Source organism: Hyperolius riggenbachi, chromosome 10 (assembly GCF_040937935.1).
Source record: "Hyperolius riggenbachi isolate aHypRig1 chromosome 10, aHypRig1.pri, whole genome shotgun sequence".
In the NCBI taxonomy this organism is placed as follows: Eukaryota; Metazoa; Chordata; class Amphibia; order Anura; family Hyperoliidae; genus Hyperolius; species Hyperolius riggenbachi.
In genome coordinates, this window is record NC_090655.1 from 199,317,849 (window position 1) to 199,339,153 (window position 21,305).

The 21,305-nt window shown below is 44.1% G+C and overlaps 1 protein-coding gene across 4 annotated transcripts in view; it reads right to left on the reverse strand.

Annotated features, from left to right (window-relative positions):
• RNF20 (ring finger protein 20) overlaps positions 1–21,305 on the reverse strand; it is a 69,564-nt gene that overhangs the window by 38,056 nt on the left and 10,203 nt on the right. For all 4 annotated transcript variants that reach the window (XM_068255607.1, XM_068255608.1, XM_068255609.1 and 1 more), the window contains exons 2-6: positions 13,003–13,174; positions 6,189–6,356; positions 5,099–5,243; positions 3,531–3,716; positions 1,299–1,417 (exon numbers count right to left, since the gene is read on the reverse strand). In XM_068255607.1, the coding sequence (XP_068111708.1) occupies positions 1,299–1,417; positions 3,531–3,716; positions 5,099–5,243; positions 6,189–6,356; positions 13,003–13,128 (744 nt within the window). In that variant the 5' untranslated portion in view covers positions 13,129–13,174. The remainder of the gene's footprint in view (positions 1–1,298; positions 1,418–3,530; positions 3,717–5,098; positions 5,244–6,188; positions 6,357–13,002; positions 13,175–21,305) is intronic.

Here is a 21,305-nt window from a genome sequence, read left to right on the forward strand (position 1 = left end):
AAAGCTTGGCAGATCAGCTTTTGTCCCTAGGCTTGTACAAAATTAAGGCGGCATAATCTGCGTATGGAGGTGAAAAGGTTTTGCCATTTATTTAGAAAGGGGTTCTTTACAGTAAAGGTAGCTATACACTGACTCGATTCCCGGCCGTTTCGACAGCAGATTCGATCCTGGGATCGAATCTGCTGCCAATCGTTCGCGGTAAACGCAGCCGCCGATCCGATTCCCTCCCGGAATCGGATCGGTCCGTCGATCGCGCCGTTCGGGAAATTACCCTCGATCGCCCGCCGGTAAAGTGCGCGTCGCTAGCGGCGGCCGATCCGATCAGGTATACATTACCTGAGGCTGGCTCCCGGGCGTCTTCTCCGTGCTGCACGGTTCTGTTCCGGCTCCATCCATCCCGGCGCTTCCTGTGTCACTGCAGTGACCAGGAAGTTCTAATAGAGGGCGCTCTATTTGAACTTCCTGGTCACGGAGTAACACAGGAAGCGCCGTAATGGATCCGGAACAGAGCCGTGCAATGCGGAGAAGAGGACCCGGAGCCAGCATCAGGTAATGTATACGGGGGGGGGGGGGGGGACAGGCGGCAGGAGCAGCTCAGCAGATGGTGAATCGGTTTCAGGCTGAAATCGATTCACAATCTGTTTGCAGTAAAGGCAGCCATACGATCCCTCTCTGATCAGATTCGATCAGATAGGGATCTGTCAGCTGGTCGATCTAATGGCACATCGACCAGTGTATGGCTACCTTAAGAATTGTTAACGTGGAATGCTTTACCACAGGAAGAAGTTTTGATAAACTTTATATCTGCATTTAGAAGAGTTTGCTTTCCTTGCATTGCAGGACATTCGTGGCTATAATTACTAGGCGATTCCCACAAGAGCTGATCCAGGAATTTTATCTGTCTGCCACATGGGCCCAGATGCAATTAGCTTTTTCTCTTGAGTTTTCTCCTAGGTGATATCTTCAATAAAATGCCCTTTAAACCACCAGCAAGTAAGAAAATACTTAAAATAAATTTTGATAGCACCTTTCCACCTACTTTTAAAACTTTTTTTTTATTGAAAGGTGCTGAAAAGTTATTTTAATAAGGAGATGAAAAATGATCTCCTAGGAGAAAACTCAGGATAAAATTAAATTGGATATGCCCCCTGGAGTAGGGAAGGAACACTGACTAAATATGCAAATCATCCTATTATGTCTCTGAAAAAGTCAGACATGCATCGGAACCCCTGCTCTATAGGAAACCTACAACCTTTTCACCAGACACACAACATGTAATACACACACAGCCCAAATACCTCTTGAGTCATGCTTTGGTGTTTCTCCTTCAAGCGGTTGCACACTTCCTGCAAACGAACATTCTCATTAGACAACAGAGAGTTCAGCTCCTTCACGGCTTCTTCTACCTGAGATGGATCTGAAATTCATAGAAAAACATGGGATTTAGCTTAAAGAAAAACACAAAAGGTATTGTTACGCTGCACACACAAAATACACAACTCTCAAATGTATAAATTTGTCCAAAGCAACAAGTCCTCCTGAAAAGCAATACTCTGCCTACACGTGCAAACAATCCACACTTAAAGTGGATCCGAGGTGAACTTTTACACATTGCATAACTGTGTTCCTTTCCTATTGTTTATAGGGCATTCCTCAAGCCAAATACTTTTTTGTTTTTGTTTTAACACTCTAATTCCCTATAAACTAAAAAAGCCACGCCCACAGGTTTTCAGAGAGCCAAGGCAGTAGCAAGGGCTCATGGGAGCTCAGTCTGGGCAGGAGGAGGGGAGGTGTTTCTAGCCATTGATTTCAGAGGCAGAAGGGAGGAGGGAGGAGGAGAGGGGATTAGGCTGATGGCTCAAGATACAGATAAGCCTGCCTCTGTGTAATGTTTACAAACAACATGGCCGCTGTCATTGTATCACAGGAATACATAATAATATTCTATTAAAACTGTATGCAGCTAGATTTGCTGTGTAAACCATCTAAACTTTAGATAAGATATATAGACAAGTTACTTGTTATAGTTAGTTTTTCATCTCGGATCCTCTTTAAATCCAAAAGTGGTTCCATTTTTTTTCCTCACAACTCAAACACTTGCTAGCAGGTTAGATAGCATCTGCCAAACTGATGCGTGCATGCCTGAGACTATGAGGAGATTACACGGTATGCTGCTTTTAAGACGGGAGAGAGAAAAAAAGGTTTCCCTTTTTATGCTGTATAAGAAACGAGTTACAGACGACCCAGCAATCTCATGGTGAGCCAGAACTTCCAGGAGTGTGTAAGGGGCTACAAAGGACCGAAAAGCCCTCTTACTAAAATGTTAAGCAAAACAAAAAAGTTTGCCTTCTTAAAACAGAAGGTATTTTGCAATAATTCAGGTTGGAGTAAGCATATGATGTCTCCCACAATGCATCATTGCTGAATATGCAAATTATCCTTTGTTGTCCCTGTAAACTAGCCACATCTCTAGAATCGCTGGAATGCAATGATGTGTCAGTTTGTTATATTACAGAGCCACACTAATCCAACATGCATACAGACTGTTTTGGATTGGTTGGTCCTCATCAGTGCATGGCATGGATTAATGTGGCTCTATGTGGTAGGACTTGAAAAACCCAGAGTTACAGACTACTCAGCAAGCTCATGGTGAGCCAGAACTCCTAGGAGTGTGTAAGGGGCTACAAAGGGCCTAAAAGCCCTCTTACTAAAATGTTAGGCAAAAAAAAAAAACATTTGCCTTCTTAAAACAGAAGGTATTAAGGTTTTTAGAAGGCAAACTTTTGTTTTGTAGAATAAAAGAAGAATCTAATAAAAATAAATTTAACACAGTCCCTTTCCTCCAAGCTTTTGATTTCGCACGCACACACGCAATGCAGTCCTCTGATAGGATCTCTCAGAAGTAAATCAATGTACTGGCCACAAGTTACTTGTCCACTCCTGAAACACCTCATACTGCCAAATACAGGAAATCAAACTCAGTATTTATGGACAACACAAGCAATCCAAACTCTTCGTCCAATTTTACGCTTTCCCGCTGGTACAGGAACATTAACACATACATTTTTACGCATTAGTGGTTCAACACGTAAATTTGTACGCGTTGCACCACTGACGCGTAAAAATGCATGTGTTAATGTTCCTGCACCCACGGGAATGCGTACAAATGGACGCAATTCGGCCCGCTGACCCTGAGGTCGGCAAATACTAAACAGCTGACTAAGGGGGACAAGAGCTGCAGTGAATGGCTACGAGGGCACAGGATGGCTGCATGGGGCTGGTAGAAGCCTCAGGTAAGTGAAACTTTTTTTTTTTTTGCCTGATAACTCCTTTAAGCAGAGCCAGCAACAATCCTGCAGATAACAACACTGCATGCAAATAGCGTCCTACTTTTCCATCGTTTAAAAACAGGCTGTTCTAAACCAGTGTTTGCCATTTAACATCCATTCTAAAACAGACTAATATCACCTGGCATCTACTATCCATGCAGCATCTGTTCTATGAGAGGCTTTACCCAGGGTTTTCATTACCTGTACTGTACAGCTTGGTGGAGAGCTGGTCTAGTCGGACGTGTAGACGATCGTACACTGCTACTATCCGTGTGACAGCACGGCGAGAGGACTCCACACGCTCCTGCAGCTGCGTCTCTATCTCCTCACTGCTGCTGCTGGCCAAAGTAGCCAAAAAGGAGAGTGGCTGGTCCGGAAGGCCTTCACCTACAAAGAGAAGGTGACAGTGATTAAAGAGAGAAATAGGAATACAGATATGCTTTAGCCAAGACATGCTGCTGAGTTAATGGTAACCTAGTCCAACAGTCTGTCTTCACTGTGAACCTTAACACACTTCAACAGGGGTCAACAATAGCTGAAGAAAGCAGAAGGTCGGCACTACGTGCTGCATGTATTCATACAGTTCACGTTGTGACCGCGGGGTCTCACCCAAAATATATGCAGCATGCTTAGGATGAAAGAACAATCTTTGTTGGCAATCAAGAGAGCACTGCACTGCAGCGCTTAAAGAGAGACAAACCGTTTTAAAACGCTTTTATTTAGCTTAAGCATGTTAGTCCCTGCTAAAACGCTGAATACCTGTAGCAGAACGAGGGTTTTAAAACCCCCAAATCCGCTGGGCAAAAATCAGGGAGCGCTTCCTGATAGAGGCAGAGCTTTGGGCTGTAGCTCTGCCTCTACTCGCGTCAATCCCCGCCTTTCCCGGCCCCTCTCAGTCTTCTTTCACTGAGAGGGGAGGGGAGAGGCAGAGATCCACAGGCAGATTGACCCGAATGGAGGCAGAGCTATAGCACAAAGGCTTTGCCTCCCCGGGCAGCAAAATCCACGACCAGGAAAGTCATAGATTTTTGCCTTAGGATTTGGGGGGCTAAAAAAACCCTCGATCTGCCGCGGGATAGCAGAGTTTTAGCAGGGGCCAACATGCTTAAGATAAACAAAAGGTAAAAACCCGTTTTTTTAACTGGCTTCAGAGTCTCTTTAAATTGTCGTTTATACTATGTAGGATCAAAAGCTCACAAACAAACTATGTGCAATACATATTGTGACAAGGAGGATCCTACCATTAAGTGGGATGGATGGCAGAGGGTGTGAACCGTACAGCCCAACAGCCGCTTCGCACGTAGGTGCTTTCTCCAAGGCTTGTCCACAAGCAAAAGCCTCGGAAAAAGCACCGCTATTACTGGCTATAACACATTAAATATACATACTTCCTTCTACAATATCTAATCAATCAGAAAAACCAAAATCAAAATTTCACGTCATAAACCAATGGAAATGTCAGTATAAATGAACCTGAAATATTGTTTAAAAATGTGATTCTTATCCTTCAAAAATGATATATGCTAAATTACTTCAGTTATAGAGCAATACTGTTTTATAATGCCATCCAATAAAAAAAAAAAAAAAAAAAAGCAAACATCTGTGAGCAGCACAGTGGCAAAGCGTTTAGCACTCTCGTCTCGCAACACCGGTTCAAATCCCAGCTAGGGCCCTATCTGCACGGAGGTTGTCTGAGTTGGTTTCCTCCGGGCACTACATCTGTAGTGCTCCAAGCCAGTGGTCACTTGTTCATGAGTCCTGGCCATTACCTCTCTCACTGTCCTTGCGTTCTGAGTTACTGTCAGAGTCTGGTTCAGGTTCTGGAATAATGAGAGATTTGCGTTCAGTCAGGAATTCTCCAAGATCCTGGTCCAGATCATACCGTCCCAGGAGGATCCGAATGTTCTCATCAAACTGAAAAGAAATTTTTTTAAAAATCATAAAAATTAATACTGAAAGGACATGCACAATCTCTGGACTAAATGAGTCATTTTACGCTACATATGAAATTTGTAACAGAGAAATATTCTCCTTTACACAGGTATTAAAGTACACCTGAACTGAGAGGGATATGGATGTTTCCTTTTAAAACAATACCAGATGCCTGGCAATCCTACTGAAATCTTTGGCTGCAGCAGTGTCTGAATCACAAACCTGAAACAAGCACCTGGCTAATCCAGTCAGAGACACCTGATCTGCATACTTGTTCAGGGTCTATGGCTAAAATTATTAAAGGCAGAGGATCAGCAGGACAGCCGGGCAATGTGCATCATTTGAAAGGAAATAAATATGGCAGCCTCAATATCCCTCTCACTTTCAGGGGGCTCCACTCCATTCGCCACATATTCTCTTCTTGGTTGCTGTAGATTAGCATAACTTTATGCACACCACCTAAGTACAAGGCAATCAGATAAATGGTTCAATAAAGTGATGAGTCATATCAAAGGAATTACAGTATGTACTGCCCTTTTGCCAGGAAAATCATACAAGGGATGTATAACATTTTTAATCACAACTGTTTACATAATGTGTTGACCACTAAAACCAAAAATTCTTAAATACTTTTAATCAGAAACATATGACATTTTTTTGGAGACCCTCTTGGATGAGGTTTGAGTGCAGACAGAAGTGTCACTTTATTGTCAGCAATTTTAAGTGGGAAGCTAATCTGTATGTTTTTGGGATGTGGGAAGAAATCCACGCAGCTAAGGGAAAACATGCAAACTCTGCGCTGTCTGGTATCGGACCCAGCACTGCAGGGCGAGAGCGCTATCCATGCCACCACCCTGCTGCCTAGCTAGAGTTGTTGCTGCACAATCAGTTGTAAGGAAGGACTACTGGCTCTCTACACACACATACCTGACTCCAGTATCGATTGACAATAAGAAGAGATGCATCATCAGTGGCCTGCCGTTTCTCCAGTGTCTCGATCCGGTCTCGCAGTTCATCTTCTATGGCCTGTCTCTGATCCAGCATGCCAGCTAGCTTCTTATTTTTCACCTGCAGAGTCCGCAGGTCCTGCTCCTCCTGAGAAAGAAGAATATGACAGTTTGTGTAAAAAAACAGAAAATAGGGGAAGGAGAGGCACTACTATTTTTCCTGTCATTGTACACACTGAAAATGGTCCCAAATAGTCTACATACTAAATGAGAAAAAAGCAAGGCTGCATTAGTAAATGCCTTATTTAACCCCTTCATGGAGGTCGCTTACCCAAACAACAACTTTGTTTAGTTTAAAGCAAACCAGTATGGAAAATAAACGTATGAGATTATATATTGTATGTGTAGTATTTAGTACTAATAATAAATAGAACTTTTTTGGAGTCTCATAATTTTTTTTTTTTTTTTTAAAGATTCTTTGTTGTATTTTGAAGAAGAAAAAGCATTTTAAACAAAACAACAAGTGGTTCATCACAGTCTTGAACAAAATAAATACAGATAACAATACCACTTAGTGGGGAGGGGCATTCCTAGCCACAGGTCAGATATAACATTCCAAACTATTGTGCACAACAGTTAAAATCCTAAGCCCAGGGGCCTATCCCTTCCCCCACTATTAACGCTTAAAGAGTAAAACGGTAGTGTTACCACTATTAAACGGAGTATATGAAGAGGGGTAAGGGGAAAGAAAGAAAGAGGGGGAAGGAAAGAAAACCAGAGGAAAGGAGAGAAATAGAATGGGTCCTCTGAAGACCAGATCCAGAGAACCCATTAGAGTGAAATAAAGAAGGAAAGATTTATAGTAAGATCCGCGCTGGGCCGAACCCAAATAGACCTCACATGATCTAGTAAAAAACTCAAGTTTATGAGGAAAAATGTGGAATCACCCCATTACGAAGGGGAAAATGTAAAATATTTATGTATCCTGGGGAATTTGTAGGTATTCTTCTGATTCTAGAAACATATCCCAGTGAATCCATGTACGTGAGAAGGCCTCGTCCCTATCGTGTAAGGTGTGGGTCAAAGACTCCATCTGATAGACAAACTTTATCTCATTGATCCATTCCCTTATTGAAGGCACAGATTGTGATTTCCAGTGGCGAGCAATAAGGACTCTTGCAGCTTGGATCAAATGGCGAGAAAGAGAGCGCTTGAATTTTTTAAAGGGTTTTGGGGTATTATGGAGCAAGTAGTATGAGGGATCTTCAATCGGATCTCCGTCTGTTAAAATTTTAATGTATTTCTGGACCGATTGCCAAAATGGTTTTATAGCTTCGCAGTCCCAGAATATGTGGGTTAATGAGCCTACTGCATTGTCACATTGCCAACATTGAGAGCTAGTATTAGGGAAGATTTTATTTAATCTGCTCGGAGTCAGGTACCACCTGGACAAGATTTTATAATTGGACTCTTTGATCCGAGAGGACATTGAGGCAGATTGATTTAGCGTGAGTATCTTCTGCCAACGCTCATCAGAAAATACACAGTTAAGTTCCGATTCCCATTTAGATTTGAGTTCTAGCGACCAGGTGGTATCTGAGAGCAGAAGTTGATATAACTGGGAAAGCGTTTTTTTAATGGTGCCCTTAGATAAACATAAATTCTCAAAAGTAGAGAGTGGTCTATAAAGTTGCTCCCTATTTCCCAGAGAACTGAGAAAGTGGACAAATTGCATGTGACTCCATTCGTCCAAAAATGGACATGAACGTGAGTCACGTATCTGTGAGAGTGGGATCCAAGCTTTATTTTGTATGAGGTCACGGCATCTAATTATGTCACCCATTCTCCAGCAGGCATAGCTTTGAGAAGAACAGCCTGGGGGGAATAATGGGTTGTTTAGTAAGGGCACCATAGGGGAAGGCCAAGGAGATAAATCTGGGAGATGGCGGACCCTAAAGAGAGCATCATAATTTTATTTTTAATTTAAGGGCTCAATTTCTGAGGTATAATTCTAAACAGCAGCAATGTTAGTGTGATGTAAAAATCTGTTTAATGCGCCTGCAAAACAGAAGGAATAAGGGCTTGTTCACACTAAGAGGTCCATTCATGAAAACGTGTTAACCGCTATCACCGCAGTTATCACGCGATGTGCGGCTCACAGTGCTTATCACGCGAACAGCGTTAGTTAACGCGATAAGCGAAGGTTATCGCCCGATCACTTGAAACGCGCACGTGATCGAGATAAGCACTGCGAGCCGCACATCGCGTGATAACTGCTTGATAGCAGTTATCACGCTTTCGTGAATCAAGCCCTATGAGTTGTTTTTTTTAAGCATTGGCGATTTTTGAAATTTGCTTTAAAAACGCTTGGGCAATGATTTCCTATGAGAGTGTTCATACTTGAGTGCTCTGCTTTCTATTGAATCGCAAATGCGGCTCCTATACCATTTTGTGAGCATTTGTGTTCAATAGAGAGTAAAGGGAAATTGCAAAGCACTTGAAAAAGCGCTTTGAATATCGATTACCTGGGCACTTTTATGAATAAATACATTGTATTTATTCATTTCCGGGTTAAAGAGTTCACTTCCTGACTGACGTCAGAAGTGTAAAAAAATCATCACTCCACAAAAGCGCTTAGAAAAGCGCTTTTCTAAACTCAAAGAGCAGGGAAAAGTGCTTTTAAAATAACTAACCAAATCGCTTAGCGCTTGTGATAGCGCTGGCGATTTGCAATGTAAACAAGGCCCAATAGCCTTTTGAATTCTACAGCACAATCCAAGTTTCCTCAGCCAAATAAGTATTCTGGCTTCCTTTTACTTTTCAGGAGAGCAGTGGCTGCTTTCGACTGCCTTGTCTGCATAAGCATAAACACCAGTTTATTAAACCTTGCAATAAAAACTTCGACCTCCAAGAAGCTATTAGTAGGTCAAGTACTATGTGTAACCATGTTTATCTCGTCATGTCCCATGTCAGTTCAAGTACACTTTAATGGAAATTATTCTGATGCTGCCACAGCTATTACAGGAACTGTGAGGTCGGCTTCACACTGTATATTGGCATCAGCACCTCCAAAAACTGGCCTGCGGGGAATACAACTATGCAGTATTCCCTGTCTGGCATCCTTCCAAACAGGAAGTGACACCTGCTTGCGGTCATTTCCTGTTTCGGGAATACAGAAGTGTACGGAAGCGTATTGCAAAAATACTCTTCCGCTCATGTGCATCGCTACGTCGCCACACAGCTGACGCCAACATTTTTAAAATCCCTGAGGCGCAATAGACTTACATGACTTTCAGTCTGCCGCACGTCGATACAGATACGTGCGGTAACATCGTTTTGGGAGCGCGTCAGATTGAGTACTTCCGGCGCGCCACACCGCAGGTAATATGAAAGCACCCATAGACTTTCATTGCCCTGAGTTAGCAGTGCGGTAAATTGCAACGACGCACCGCGCCAGTGTGAAAGAGCCCTAAAGGAAATCATGGCAACAGTTTATGGCTTGGTGTAAAAGATACCCAAAATATTCCTGAGTTTGTCAGGTTAATTTGAAAAAAGTACAATGTTTATTCTGCAGTGGGGAGGAAGACTAAGCTTCCACGGGGAATCTGACTCTGCAGACAGAGCATTGGAGTACGGTAATCACTTCCATTTCAGTACCAGCTGAGAACAGAATAGCACAGCTATCACAACAAAACCTGCCGTGCTAAAGACTGTGACCTGAGAAACACCAGAATAATCAAAGGCTTGTCTGTATAATACCGTTTGGTAAAATGCCCACTTAAGGACCAGGGGTGTTTCTGGTGATCTGTGCTGTTATTCAGCCCACAGCACAGATCGTGTGGCAGCCAGGGCGACCAGAATTCCCCCCTTTTTTCCGGCTAGTTGTGATTAGCGGGGGGTTAGGGGGGGGGGGGGCGGGGGGGGTTCCGCAGCGTTTTCTGCGCTCCCTCTCCTTACCTCCCTCCCCTCCTCTATCAGAGCGGCGCAGGACGGCTAACCGTCCTGCGCCGGACAGGATAGGCTTCAGCCTATCACAGTGATGGCTAACCTTGGCACTCCAGCTGTGACAAAACTACAAATCCCATCATGCCTCTGCCTCCCCGAGTTATGCTTAGAGCTGTCAGAGTATTGCTATGCCTCACGGGACTTGTAGTTCCACCACAGCTGGAGTGCCAAGGTTAGCCATCACTGGCCTATCATATGCCTGCGATCCCCGGCCAATCAGAGGCTGGGGATCGCCGATCTGCCTTGCGGCGCTGCTGCGCAGCACCGACGTATGATGTAAACAGCGGGGATTTCTTCCCCGCGTGTTTACATTAGGCGTGCAAGCCGCGATCGGCGGTTCGCAAACTGTTCACGAAGACACCCTCAGTGAACTAACATGGAAAGGCCCCCCCCACCCCTCGGGCATCATGTCAAGGCAGGATAGATAGTGTTGCATATTGGGACAACTACTAACACAGGCTTCCAGAATGGCAAACACAACTGCAGACAAATCTTATGCAGTGGGATTTTAAAAGATGGTGGTAGCCTAAATTTGATGCAGCACCCAACTTACCAAAAATGTTAAACAATGGTGGAGTAGCTGGGTGGTAATTGTTGTATTTTCTACTTATAATGCTGTGGGTGCTATATGGTCAAAGCTTTTTTTTTTTTTTTTTTTTTTTGTGGTTCCTGTTAAGCCCTCTTTTCTATATTCTTGCTGCAAAGGGAAATAATGAGGTTAAGATGTGTGGTTTATGTTTTGTATTGACTAAGGCTCAAGCAGAAGAGAAATGAGAAACTACTACAATGTGAAGGGAACACTGGAGGGAAACCCTAGATGAAACGACATGCATCAGCTTATCACACGTTTACATAGGATAGCTGCAAGGCTAAGAATATAGGCCAAGATATGGCTCGGTTAAACTTTACTAGCGCTGTGTGCACAAGTACATTTTAAGATTTTGGTTCTGGGCCGTAGTCACTAATAATTAAAGGAGATAAATTTATCTCAAGAAACAAAGGTAAAATATATCAAGCAATGGTTTAGTAATAGTGGTCATACATTATCAATTTTGTGATACAAACCACTTCCGATTTGATAATTTTTATCGAATTGGAAGAAAAATTGCTGCAATGTAACAATCGAGCATGCTGGGAAATCTCAGGCCGACGTGGTCAAACGGGTGCATAAAAATAACAACATGAGATATTACGACAAATGTGACAGAATTCCTGGCCGCTGACCCCCCCCGCCCCCCTCAGTGCCCGTGCATTCAACTCTTACCTGTTCCTGCTCCCAACAATGCTTAGCTGCCTGTTCCTGCTTCCTAATTCACATGCCATGTAGCGCATGTGTGATGTCACACATGCCCTGTGCTATATTTGGCAGACAAATGGGACACAAATGGGGAAGTAGGGAAAGCTGGACACTCAGCAACTGGAACAGGTGAGATCTGAATGCACACACATTAACATTAGGGAAGACAGTGGCGCAAGCAGCGTCACAAGACAGAAGATGACCAGGAATAGGCCTGCGGTGAGAGATCTGTCTTTTGGTCAATCTGCCCATACATCGCTAGATGTATGGGCACTTTAACTTTTAACAACATGATATTACATAATCTGATACAGCTGAGCTGGAGGTATTAAAGAAACTCTGAAGTCTCCCCAAAATGAGGTTTTTATTTTAAAAAAAACTCATTAACATTATAGTCCGACCTAAAACGCTGCAGAATCACAGCTGAAAACGACTTTTTTGGTCGTGGATTTGGCTGCCGCCTCTATGCGAGTCAATCAGCGCGTATCTCCGCCTCTCCCCCGCCCCTCTCAGTGAAGGAAGACAGAGGGGCGGGGGAGAGGCGGCGATCGGCGCTGATTGACGCTCAGAGGCAGAGCTGCGCTGCCTCTATGTGGAAGTTGCCTCCGTGTACCCCCGTGAGTTTGGGGTGATCGAGAGGGTTTTCAGCCGCGGTTCTGCAGCGTTTTAGTTTGGACTATAATGTTGATGAGGTTTTTAAACTAAAAACCTCATTATAGGGAGACTTCAGAGTCTCTTTAAGTACATGCTTTGTATGTGAAGCTGCTGTTGATTGGCTTGCATCATATTACTGTTTGCATCCTACTTTAGTAAATCTGAGCTAGACAAAAAGCCTGGAGAAGACGCTTGCATGGAGACACTTTGATAGATATTTTAGGGCTGATACACACCATGCAAGTTTCACTTCAGATCTTACTTCCAGTCAAGAGAAGTGATCTGATTGGGTAAAAATATACAGCCAATCGATTGCCAGAGATCAATCCAAAGCTCAAAATTTACAACTTTCTTCATAAGAAGCACATCAGACATGGGCGGAAATTATATTAAAAAAATAAAAAAAAAAAACACTACACTCCCGTGCGTGTCTGATTCTGGTAGCAATTTAGTGATTGATATCTAAAAAGAAAAGTAACTGAAATAAAAGTTTGCATACATGTGTACGCTAGCTTTTTCTATATCCGGTCCATCTAAATATAGATCTGATCTCTCACTCAAGTAGGATCTGAAGTGAAAAAAATGCATGGTGTGTACCAGGCCTTACATCCCTTAATCAAGTGGGTAACATACAGATAAAGATGATCTCTGCAACAGGACTAGAAGAACATTACTTTTTTTAGCAGAGTAAAACAGTCACCAATAGGGAGACCAGGACCACCAGCTAATTCTCCTTCTAATCTCTTTTACAGCACTTTGTCTTTTACTAGCATGTTACACAGCTGCAAAAATACAAGTGTGAACAACAAGAAAATATGAACAAAAGAAATCTAGTTACCGTGGAGGAGACACCTCCAAGCTTTATAGTTTCCACTTTGGTCCCAGAATCCTCCACTGCGGCCTTCTTCTCTGGGGGACCAGAGGAAAAGTCCCCCGCTGTTCGCTTACTGCCTGGGCCTGACATCCTGGAATCTCCAAGGGACAGATCTGGGGGTCTGTTCAAGGCTGGCCTGAGGAAAACGACAAGACAGGGTTACGTATGTACATGTAGATCAGTGGTTCCCAACCCATGTGTCGCGGCAGCTTCGGGTATGTGTCGCAGTGTCAGCTCTCGGAGGAGAGCAGCGCAGTGGAGAGCTGTGGGCAGCGGCGGAGAAGGGGGCCATCTCCCCCCCTTCCCTCACCTTACAACTGTCTGTTTGTCATTATGTGCATTTACTGGTGAAAGGCTGTCTCGTATTATGTGCATTTACTGGTGAAAAGCTGTCTCGTATTATGTGCATTTACTGGTGAAAAGCTGTCTCGTATTATGTGCATTTACTGGTGATAAGCTGTCTCTTATGTGCATTTACTGGTGAAAAACTGTCTCTTATGTGCATTTACTGGTGAAAAGCTGTCTCTTATGTGCATTTACTGGTGAAAAGCTGTCTCTTATTATGTGCATTTACTGGTGAAAAGCTGTCTCTTATTCCGTGCATTTACTGGTGAAAGGCTGTCTGTCATTACCTGCATTTACTGGTGAAACGCTGTCTCTTATGTGCATTTAGTGGGGAAACGCTGTCTCTCATTACATGCATTTAGTCTACGTGTCACGGAGATCTGAACGTTTGGTTTGATGTGTCACGACTCCAAAAAGGTTGGGAACCACTGATGTAGATGCTCAATGTTTTATTTTACAAGTAACTGAAGTAGAACAAAAGCCCAAACTTTTTTTGGGTTTGGGTAGAGTGGGAAAGAGTTGCATGCTCCATCAGCATTTTTTTATTCTGTCTTGCCAGTAATAAAAAAAAAAAATTCATCCCACTTTCTATCGTGGTAAAAACAATCACTTTGACAGAGATAGAGGAGAAATAAATAAAGTTATATTGCAATTTCATCAACATTTAGAAAAATTTGCCCTCATTTCCTGTTGAAACAAATGACAGAACAGCTTGCACAGGAAGGAAGGGTAAATCTCATCAGGAATCGAGGCCATGGTACGAAAACTTTTTTTCCTTTAACATTTTGGAGCTGTCTGCTAAACATTTCCTACCGCCTCTTGGGCTGGACAGACTGGCTCATGAGCTGCAAATTAATTTATACACCCTGATGTAAATGGAATTGTTTTAATATTTTACCATGGTCCTGAATGTTATACATAAATTACATGAACTCAAACACTGTCTCCTTTTCCAAGTTTAAAATGCATGGCAATCTCTGTCCCATGAGCTGTTTAGACATAGGGATCATTCACATGGGCAAATTCATGAACACCAATAGAAACCTATGGCAACCTTTGAATCAGTTCACAAGAGAAGTCATTGACAGCGCTTGCGAGATAGATGAAGGAAACGTCTCTAGGGTGGCATTTTCCTGGCATGCAGTAGTGTAAAACCTAAAGACCATCCATAGTTAAAGAGACTCTGTAACATTAAAAAGATCCCCTGGGGGGTACTCACCTCGGGTGGGGGAAGCCTCCGGATCCTAATGAGGCTTCCCACGCCGTCCTCTGTCCTACGGGGGTCTTGCTGCAGCCCTCCGAACAGCCGGCGACTATGCCGACTGTCAGTTCAATATTTACCTTTGCTGGCTCCAGCGGGGGCGCTGTGGTGGCTTTCCGTTCCGAACTACACGGAAATACCCGATCTCATTCGGGTCCGCTCTACTGCGCAGGCGCAGGACACTTGCGCCTGCGCAGTAGAGCGGACCCGACGGCGATCGGCTATTTCCGTGTAGTTTGGAGCCGACAGCCGTCAGAGCGCCTGCGCAGGAGCCAGGAAGGTAAATATTGACGTCACCGCTGCACGGACTCCACGGAGGGCTGCAGCGAGACCCCTGACGGATGGAGGACGGCGTGGGAAGCCTCATTAGGATCCGGAGGCTTCCCCCACCCGAGGTGAGTACCCCCCAGGGGATCTTTTCATGTTACAGTTCCTCTTTAAAGTAGACCCAAACTAAAAATACAAGATTTCAGAAATAAAATCTATTTTCTAAATTATAATAATAAATAGCAGCCTTTTTCAGCTACATGATGACAAATATAAAATATTTTACATTTATTGGAGAAACCTCTCCCTTCCTTTCATATTGCCGGCAAATAATCCGGCAAACTGGTGGAGTACATACTGTCCAGCAAAGGAGGAATTGCTAATGGCTGCCCCCAGTATAACCCTAGTTATGCAAAGAGAAGGGTGAAAAGCATGCACTGAAATGCTCATAGGCTTGAAGGAGTGTTTATTTATATTTGTATGTGTCAGAGTGGTGCAACTAAACATTTTGAATTACTAAAATGTTTGGTTTGGGTCCGCTTTAACTCAACCCTGTGCTTGCTTAAATCGGATCCGAGATTAAAACCTAACTATAACAAGTAATTTGTCTATATATTTTATCTAAAGTTTAGAAAGTATACACAGCAAATCTAGCAGCAAACCGCTTCAACAGAATATGATTATTTCTTCCTGTGATACAATGACAGCAGCCATGTTGTTTGTAAACATTACACACAGGCAAGCTGATCTGCATCTCCAGCACTTAGCCTGTGAAAACCAAATTCCACTTCCTCCTCCCTCCTCCCCTCTGCCTCTGAAATCTCTGGCTAGTAACACCTCCCCCTCCTCCTGCCCAGACTGAGTTCCCATAAGCCCTTGCTACTGTTTGAAAATGCAAAGGCACTCGGAAAAGCTTTGGGCGAGGCTTGTTTAGTTTATAGGGAATTAGAGTATTAAAACAAAAAAGGATTTGGCTTGAGGAATGCCCTATAAACAATATGAAAGGAACACAATTATGCAATGAGCAAAAGTTTATCTCGGATCCGCTTTAAGGTTGACAAGTCGTAGATTTAAGTGCACCTGCTCATTCACTCCCACCATGCTCGCTGAAATTACTTGCTACTAAATTCAATTCTCTAATGACAGCTAAGTTCCATTCATTGATCGTTGGTTATTGACCCTGTGAGCCAATCACAGGGTAAAAATGCAAAGGAAAAAAAAAAGGTCTGGTGCTTAGGGGGCCACAGCCGTGTTGTACGGCAGAGGTACAAGAAGATTTATTTGTGGCCAGTGATGCAACTTAGCTGCAGTGCTGGCCACGAAGTGTTAATGTGTTAGTGTTAATCCCACCCTGATGTGCTTTCCTTAATCAGATGTGCCCCCAGGTTTCCCAGTCCCCAGCTGGGGGCACATCTGACTAAGGTAATCACATCAGGGAGAGAGGGAATGGGCTGGTGGTTGCCGCTGGGGACCGGGAAACCTGGGGGCACATCTGACTACAGGGAGCAAATAGCAACACCCCTCAAAATTATAAGTCCTCCCTGAAAATAAGCCCTAGCACCAAAACACAGTAGCATTCAGTGAAAAGCACAAATCGGAATTGCGATTTATAGTGTAAAGAAAGCATCAAAATGACAATTCATCTTTGGCAGACTAGTCAGCAGGAAAACACAACAGATTTATACACAAAGACACAGCACAAGCTTTTAGTTTCTTGCGTCTGTTCCTCCTCTCTGGTTGTGTTATTAGTTTTCCTAGTGGCACTGCAGCCAATGACATTGTGATTGCTATGCACATGACTTGGCTGTATGGTCCCAAAGGAGAAGAAAAGCTATTTCAAATGCGGAGCTTCACCTTTGTGATAGACAATGCAGCAATCTGCTGGGAGGTAACATTAGAGGATCTGTTTAATGCACAGCACAATAGTTGCATGTAAAGTGAGAGGCAAAAAATATACTGAACTATAGCTGTGTGAAACTGAAAAGGCCTTTTAAAAGCAAAGTGTGTTAAAGGGAACCCGAACCGATACTAAAAATGGAATATTAAGCCTGGCCCCAGTTTATTACCTATAGATCAAGGGCATCAAACTCAAATACAAAATGGGCTGAAATTGAACACAGGAATCTAGTCGCGGGCAAACCTCAATGTCTATTGGCCGCCTTCCTCCCTTATAAAGTTCCTTGGTGTCTAATAGCCCCACTCCAACACCTATACAGTTCCCTGGTGTCTAGTGGTCCCCACCCTCCCCTATACAGTTCCCTAGTGTTTAGTGCTTTCCTTTCCCTCCCCCATATGGCTTCCCTGGTGATCTAGGGCTTCGCATCCAATATAGCTTCCCTGTTGGTCTAGAGCAGGGCTGTGGAGTAGGTAAAAAAATCATCTGACTCCACAGTCTATGAAACCTCAAACTCCAGGTGCCCAAAATTGCTCAGACGTCTAATTTTTACACCGGCTATGTATTTAGTTCAAAAATCATCCAACTCCTCAGTTTAATGAAACCACCGACTCCAGGTACCCAAAATTGCTCTGACTCCTCGATTCTGGCTCCACAGCCCTGGTCTAGAGTGGGCCAAACATAATACAAAGTGAGGAACCCACTTGGGGGCCAAATTTAATGGCTCAGAGGGCCATATTTGGCCCATGGGCCAGAGTTTGACATACTGTATATGCTATAGATGAAGATTTCCATAGCAATTTTGGTTTCCCTGTTCCCTGAGCTTCTATGCACAGACTAGTAGCCAGTCCACCAGAAGTGCTAAGAAGGATAAACCCTGTGCACACACGCTTCCCTTTACTGGGAATGTGTGGCTGTGAACTCCCACATGCCAAGTTCTAATGCACTCATTTGTGGCAGATCCCACCAGGGCGCATTAGAGATTATACCGACGTCGCTGTATCAGCCATACCCTCCTGATCGCTTGAGGGTATGGCTGATACAGCGGCGTCGGTACAATCTCTAATGCGCCCTGGTGGGATCTGCGTACCATGGACTATAAGATGTGTTAAATGTATCTCCCGTCCATATATACAATTTTTGAGCGTTTGGTAAATTCCATTACCTCAGTTGTTGCTATAGCAACTTTTTTGTATACGTACCCAGGGCTTGTTGCTCACTTGGATTTATGGGTAATGTAGTCCTTTCTAATGCGCCTCTATAGACGCATGGATAGGGCGTATGACGTCTGACGCCACTCTACCCAGCCGTACCTGCAGCTCCAATCACGGAGTGTGCGGCATTCCCGGAAGAGGCGGGGTTTGTCTCCGTCTTAATCCGGAATTAGCCGCCCCTCCGATTCAGGGGGAACGCAGCGTGACCAAGTGTCTGTGACACGAAACGGCCGTCGCTCTCCGCCATGTTCACCCGCCACCCACCTCCTCCACCACCATTGCTTCACAAGTTGGTATGTTACCATAAAGACCACTATAAGGGATCCAATGTGATTTATTTGTCACTGCTGTAATAAACACGGATATCAGAGGACGGAAGGTGCACATATTTTCTTCTCTCCATTTTAAAAGGACCCAGGGGCTTGCACGGTTTGATTTTTTTGTGTTTATTTTTGTTTCTTTTTACGCTATTTGTTGCGAAAGGTTCTAGTTTCTGTGTCACAATAATACTGACAGTTTAAAGTTAACCTCCAGACTAAAAATCTACTCAGCAGCACTGAAAAGTTTTCACAGCATCAGAACTTTGTTTTTCTTACCCAAGCCTCATTTTTAGCTGCACAGAAGAAAACTGCCCGGGCATTTTTTCCCTGATGCTGTGCAAAGCATGATGGGATTTCTGATGATGCTGTTCTCGTTCTGCTGTTTTGGTGCAAATTTTTTTTTAATTTTGAATTTGAGATTTGAAGCCTAGTGCGCGCAGCTGGGAGGGGGGGGACACAGGACAGTTGGAACTGTGTCACATGCTCCGTCATCTCCTTTCAACCAAAAAGATGGCTGCCCCCATGAAATCACAAACATTTGCCTGTTTTGTTAAAACAGGGTGGATAAGAGATTGTTTCTTATCTATTTTCATTAAAATAACTAATGTAACTTAATGACATGTTTAGGCTGAAGTTCCCCTTTAATGTAATGTTAAAAGCATATGTTTAGTTCATATGATCTTAATTGATCATGACATTGTATATGCATATTTGTAATGCTATACATTTTCTCAATAAGCGTTGTTTAATTAAAAAAAAAAAAATGTTACTAATTCGAATTTCCATTTAATCTCGTTACCAGAGCTACAGAATGTATCTCTGTCGTTAGTAGGGATGAGTATTCCAAAGCAGAACGCTGTTCCGAATGAAGTCAAATTTAGAGCGCAGTGGACTACAGTGTGGGGGTTAACCGACCCCTAATGCCGCCTCCGTATGCTGCCTTCCGAAGAGCGTTCCAGCTTTCAAGCACACATGTAAAATGGCCACAGCCTAATTTCAGTGCAGGCGGGAGCCAAAAAGACTGCTCCCCCTGCGTCTTCTGAAAGTCCGGGTGGCGTTAATGCTATTCTACCCGAGGGGGAGGGGGGACAACGACACATCATTTAGGATTTGGCTATTGCTGGTGGCCAAATTACCTCTTTTTTCTAATTTGAGCTCTGGCAATTGCCGGCACGCAAATCAATCACTGGGTGCCACTGTAGCCGTAATACTCATTACAGCTTATGGCGGCACCCAAATGATAGCCACAGCTCTGCGCCAAAATTGCCTGTCTTAGCTTTCAAAACTTCCTCCTTCACACCCGGAAGGAGGAAGCAGCGGCAGGTGCAATCATCACGATCAAATCTGCCGATCAAATCTGCCGGAGATCAATATGGCAATATGGATGCCCAATAGTAATTTCGATCAATTTCCAGCCCAAATCATCCACAACTATCGATAGTTTTGGACGGAAAGTCTTGCTCAAAAGGGATAGGGGTCAAGTGTGCTGCAGTAGATTTCGGGATGACCTAAGGACCCTACGTGTCTTCCCCCAACTAAAATGTACATCCCCATTACATGACTACATACAAGCCACAGGGTCACAGGGTACAGGCCCCCTGGGGGTGATGGAGAGAGGACACAGGAGGGGTGCACCAGCAGACACATAAGTGTTCACTCCGCTGCCAACACCCTGCATGGGCCCAGGTGAGCGCATGGTAAGCCTGAAACCCACTACAAAAGCAAATAGCTATCACTAGAGTTTTTAATGAGCGTTTTGTAAGCGATTTCATGAGCATTTTCTGGCTATTATGGTAGCGATTTTAAGTGTAAGCTGTTTACCAGCGATTGTGTGGCGATTAGCGTTTTTTTTCATTCTGATTGGTTCTTTCAATCAATTTAAATTTTTCTTTACATTGTGCAGTAATTTAGAACCGCTAGCAAATCGCTCTGTATAGCGATTTATAAGCGATTACGCCATCGTTTATATACTCTACACTGCAGAAACGCTAACGCCACCAAAATGCTGCATGTCCTGCTATATCGATTTAGCTAATCGCAATCGCTCCAGTGGAATTTGGCCTATCGATTAACATTAGTCAAACCTCTCCCTCACACTAACCTCACTTCTCCCTCACACTAACCTCACCTCTCCCTCACACTATCCTATTCTCTCCAATGCCTCACACTACCCTTTCCTCTCTCCAATGCCTCACACTAACCTCTCCTCTCCCTCACACTATCTTCTCTCCAATGCCTCACACTATCCTATCCTCTCTCCAATGCCTCACACTAACCTCTCCCTCACACTAACCTCTTCCCTCTGATGCCTCACACTATCCTCTTCGACGCCTCACACCATCCACTCCTCTCCGATGCCTCACACTAACCTCTCCTCTCCGATGCCTCACACTATCCTCTCCTCTCTGATGTTTCACACTCTCCTCTCCGATGCCTCACACTCTCCTCTCCGATGCCTCACACTCTCCTCTCCGATGCCTCACACTCTCCTCTCCGATGCCTCACACTCTCCTCTCCGATGCCTCACACTCTCCTCTCCGATGCCTCACACTATCCTCTCCGATGCCTCACACTATCCTCTCCGATGCCTCACACTAGCCGCTCCTCTCCGATGCCTCACACTAGCCGCTCCTCTCCGATGCCTCACACTAGCCACTCCTCTCCGATGCCTCACACTAGCCACTCCTCTCCGATGCCTCACGATATCCTCCCCTCTCCGATGCCCCACACTATAATCTCCGATGCCCCACACTAACCTCTCCTCTCCGATGCTTAACACTAACCTCTCCTCTGCCTCACACTAACCTCTCTCCAATGCCTCACACTACACACTATCCTCTTCTCTCTCCCACTATCCTCTTCTCTCTCCCACTATCCTCTCCGATGCCTCACACTATCCTCTCCTCTCCCTCACACTTTCCTCTCCTGTCCCATGCCTCACACTTTCCTCTCCTGTCCCATGCCTC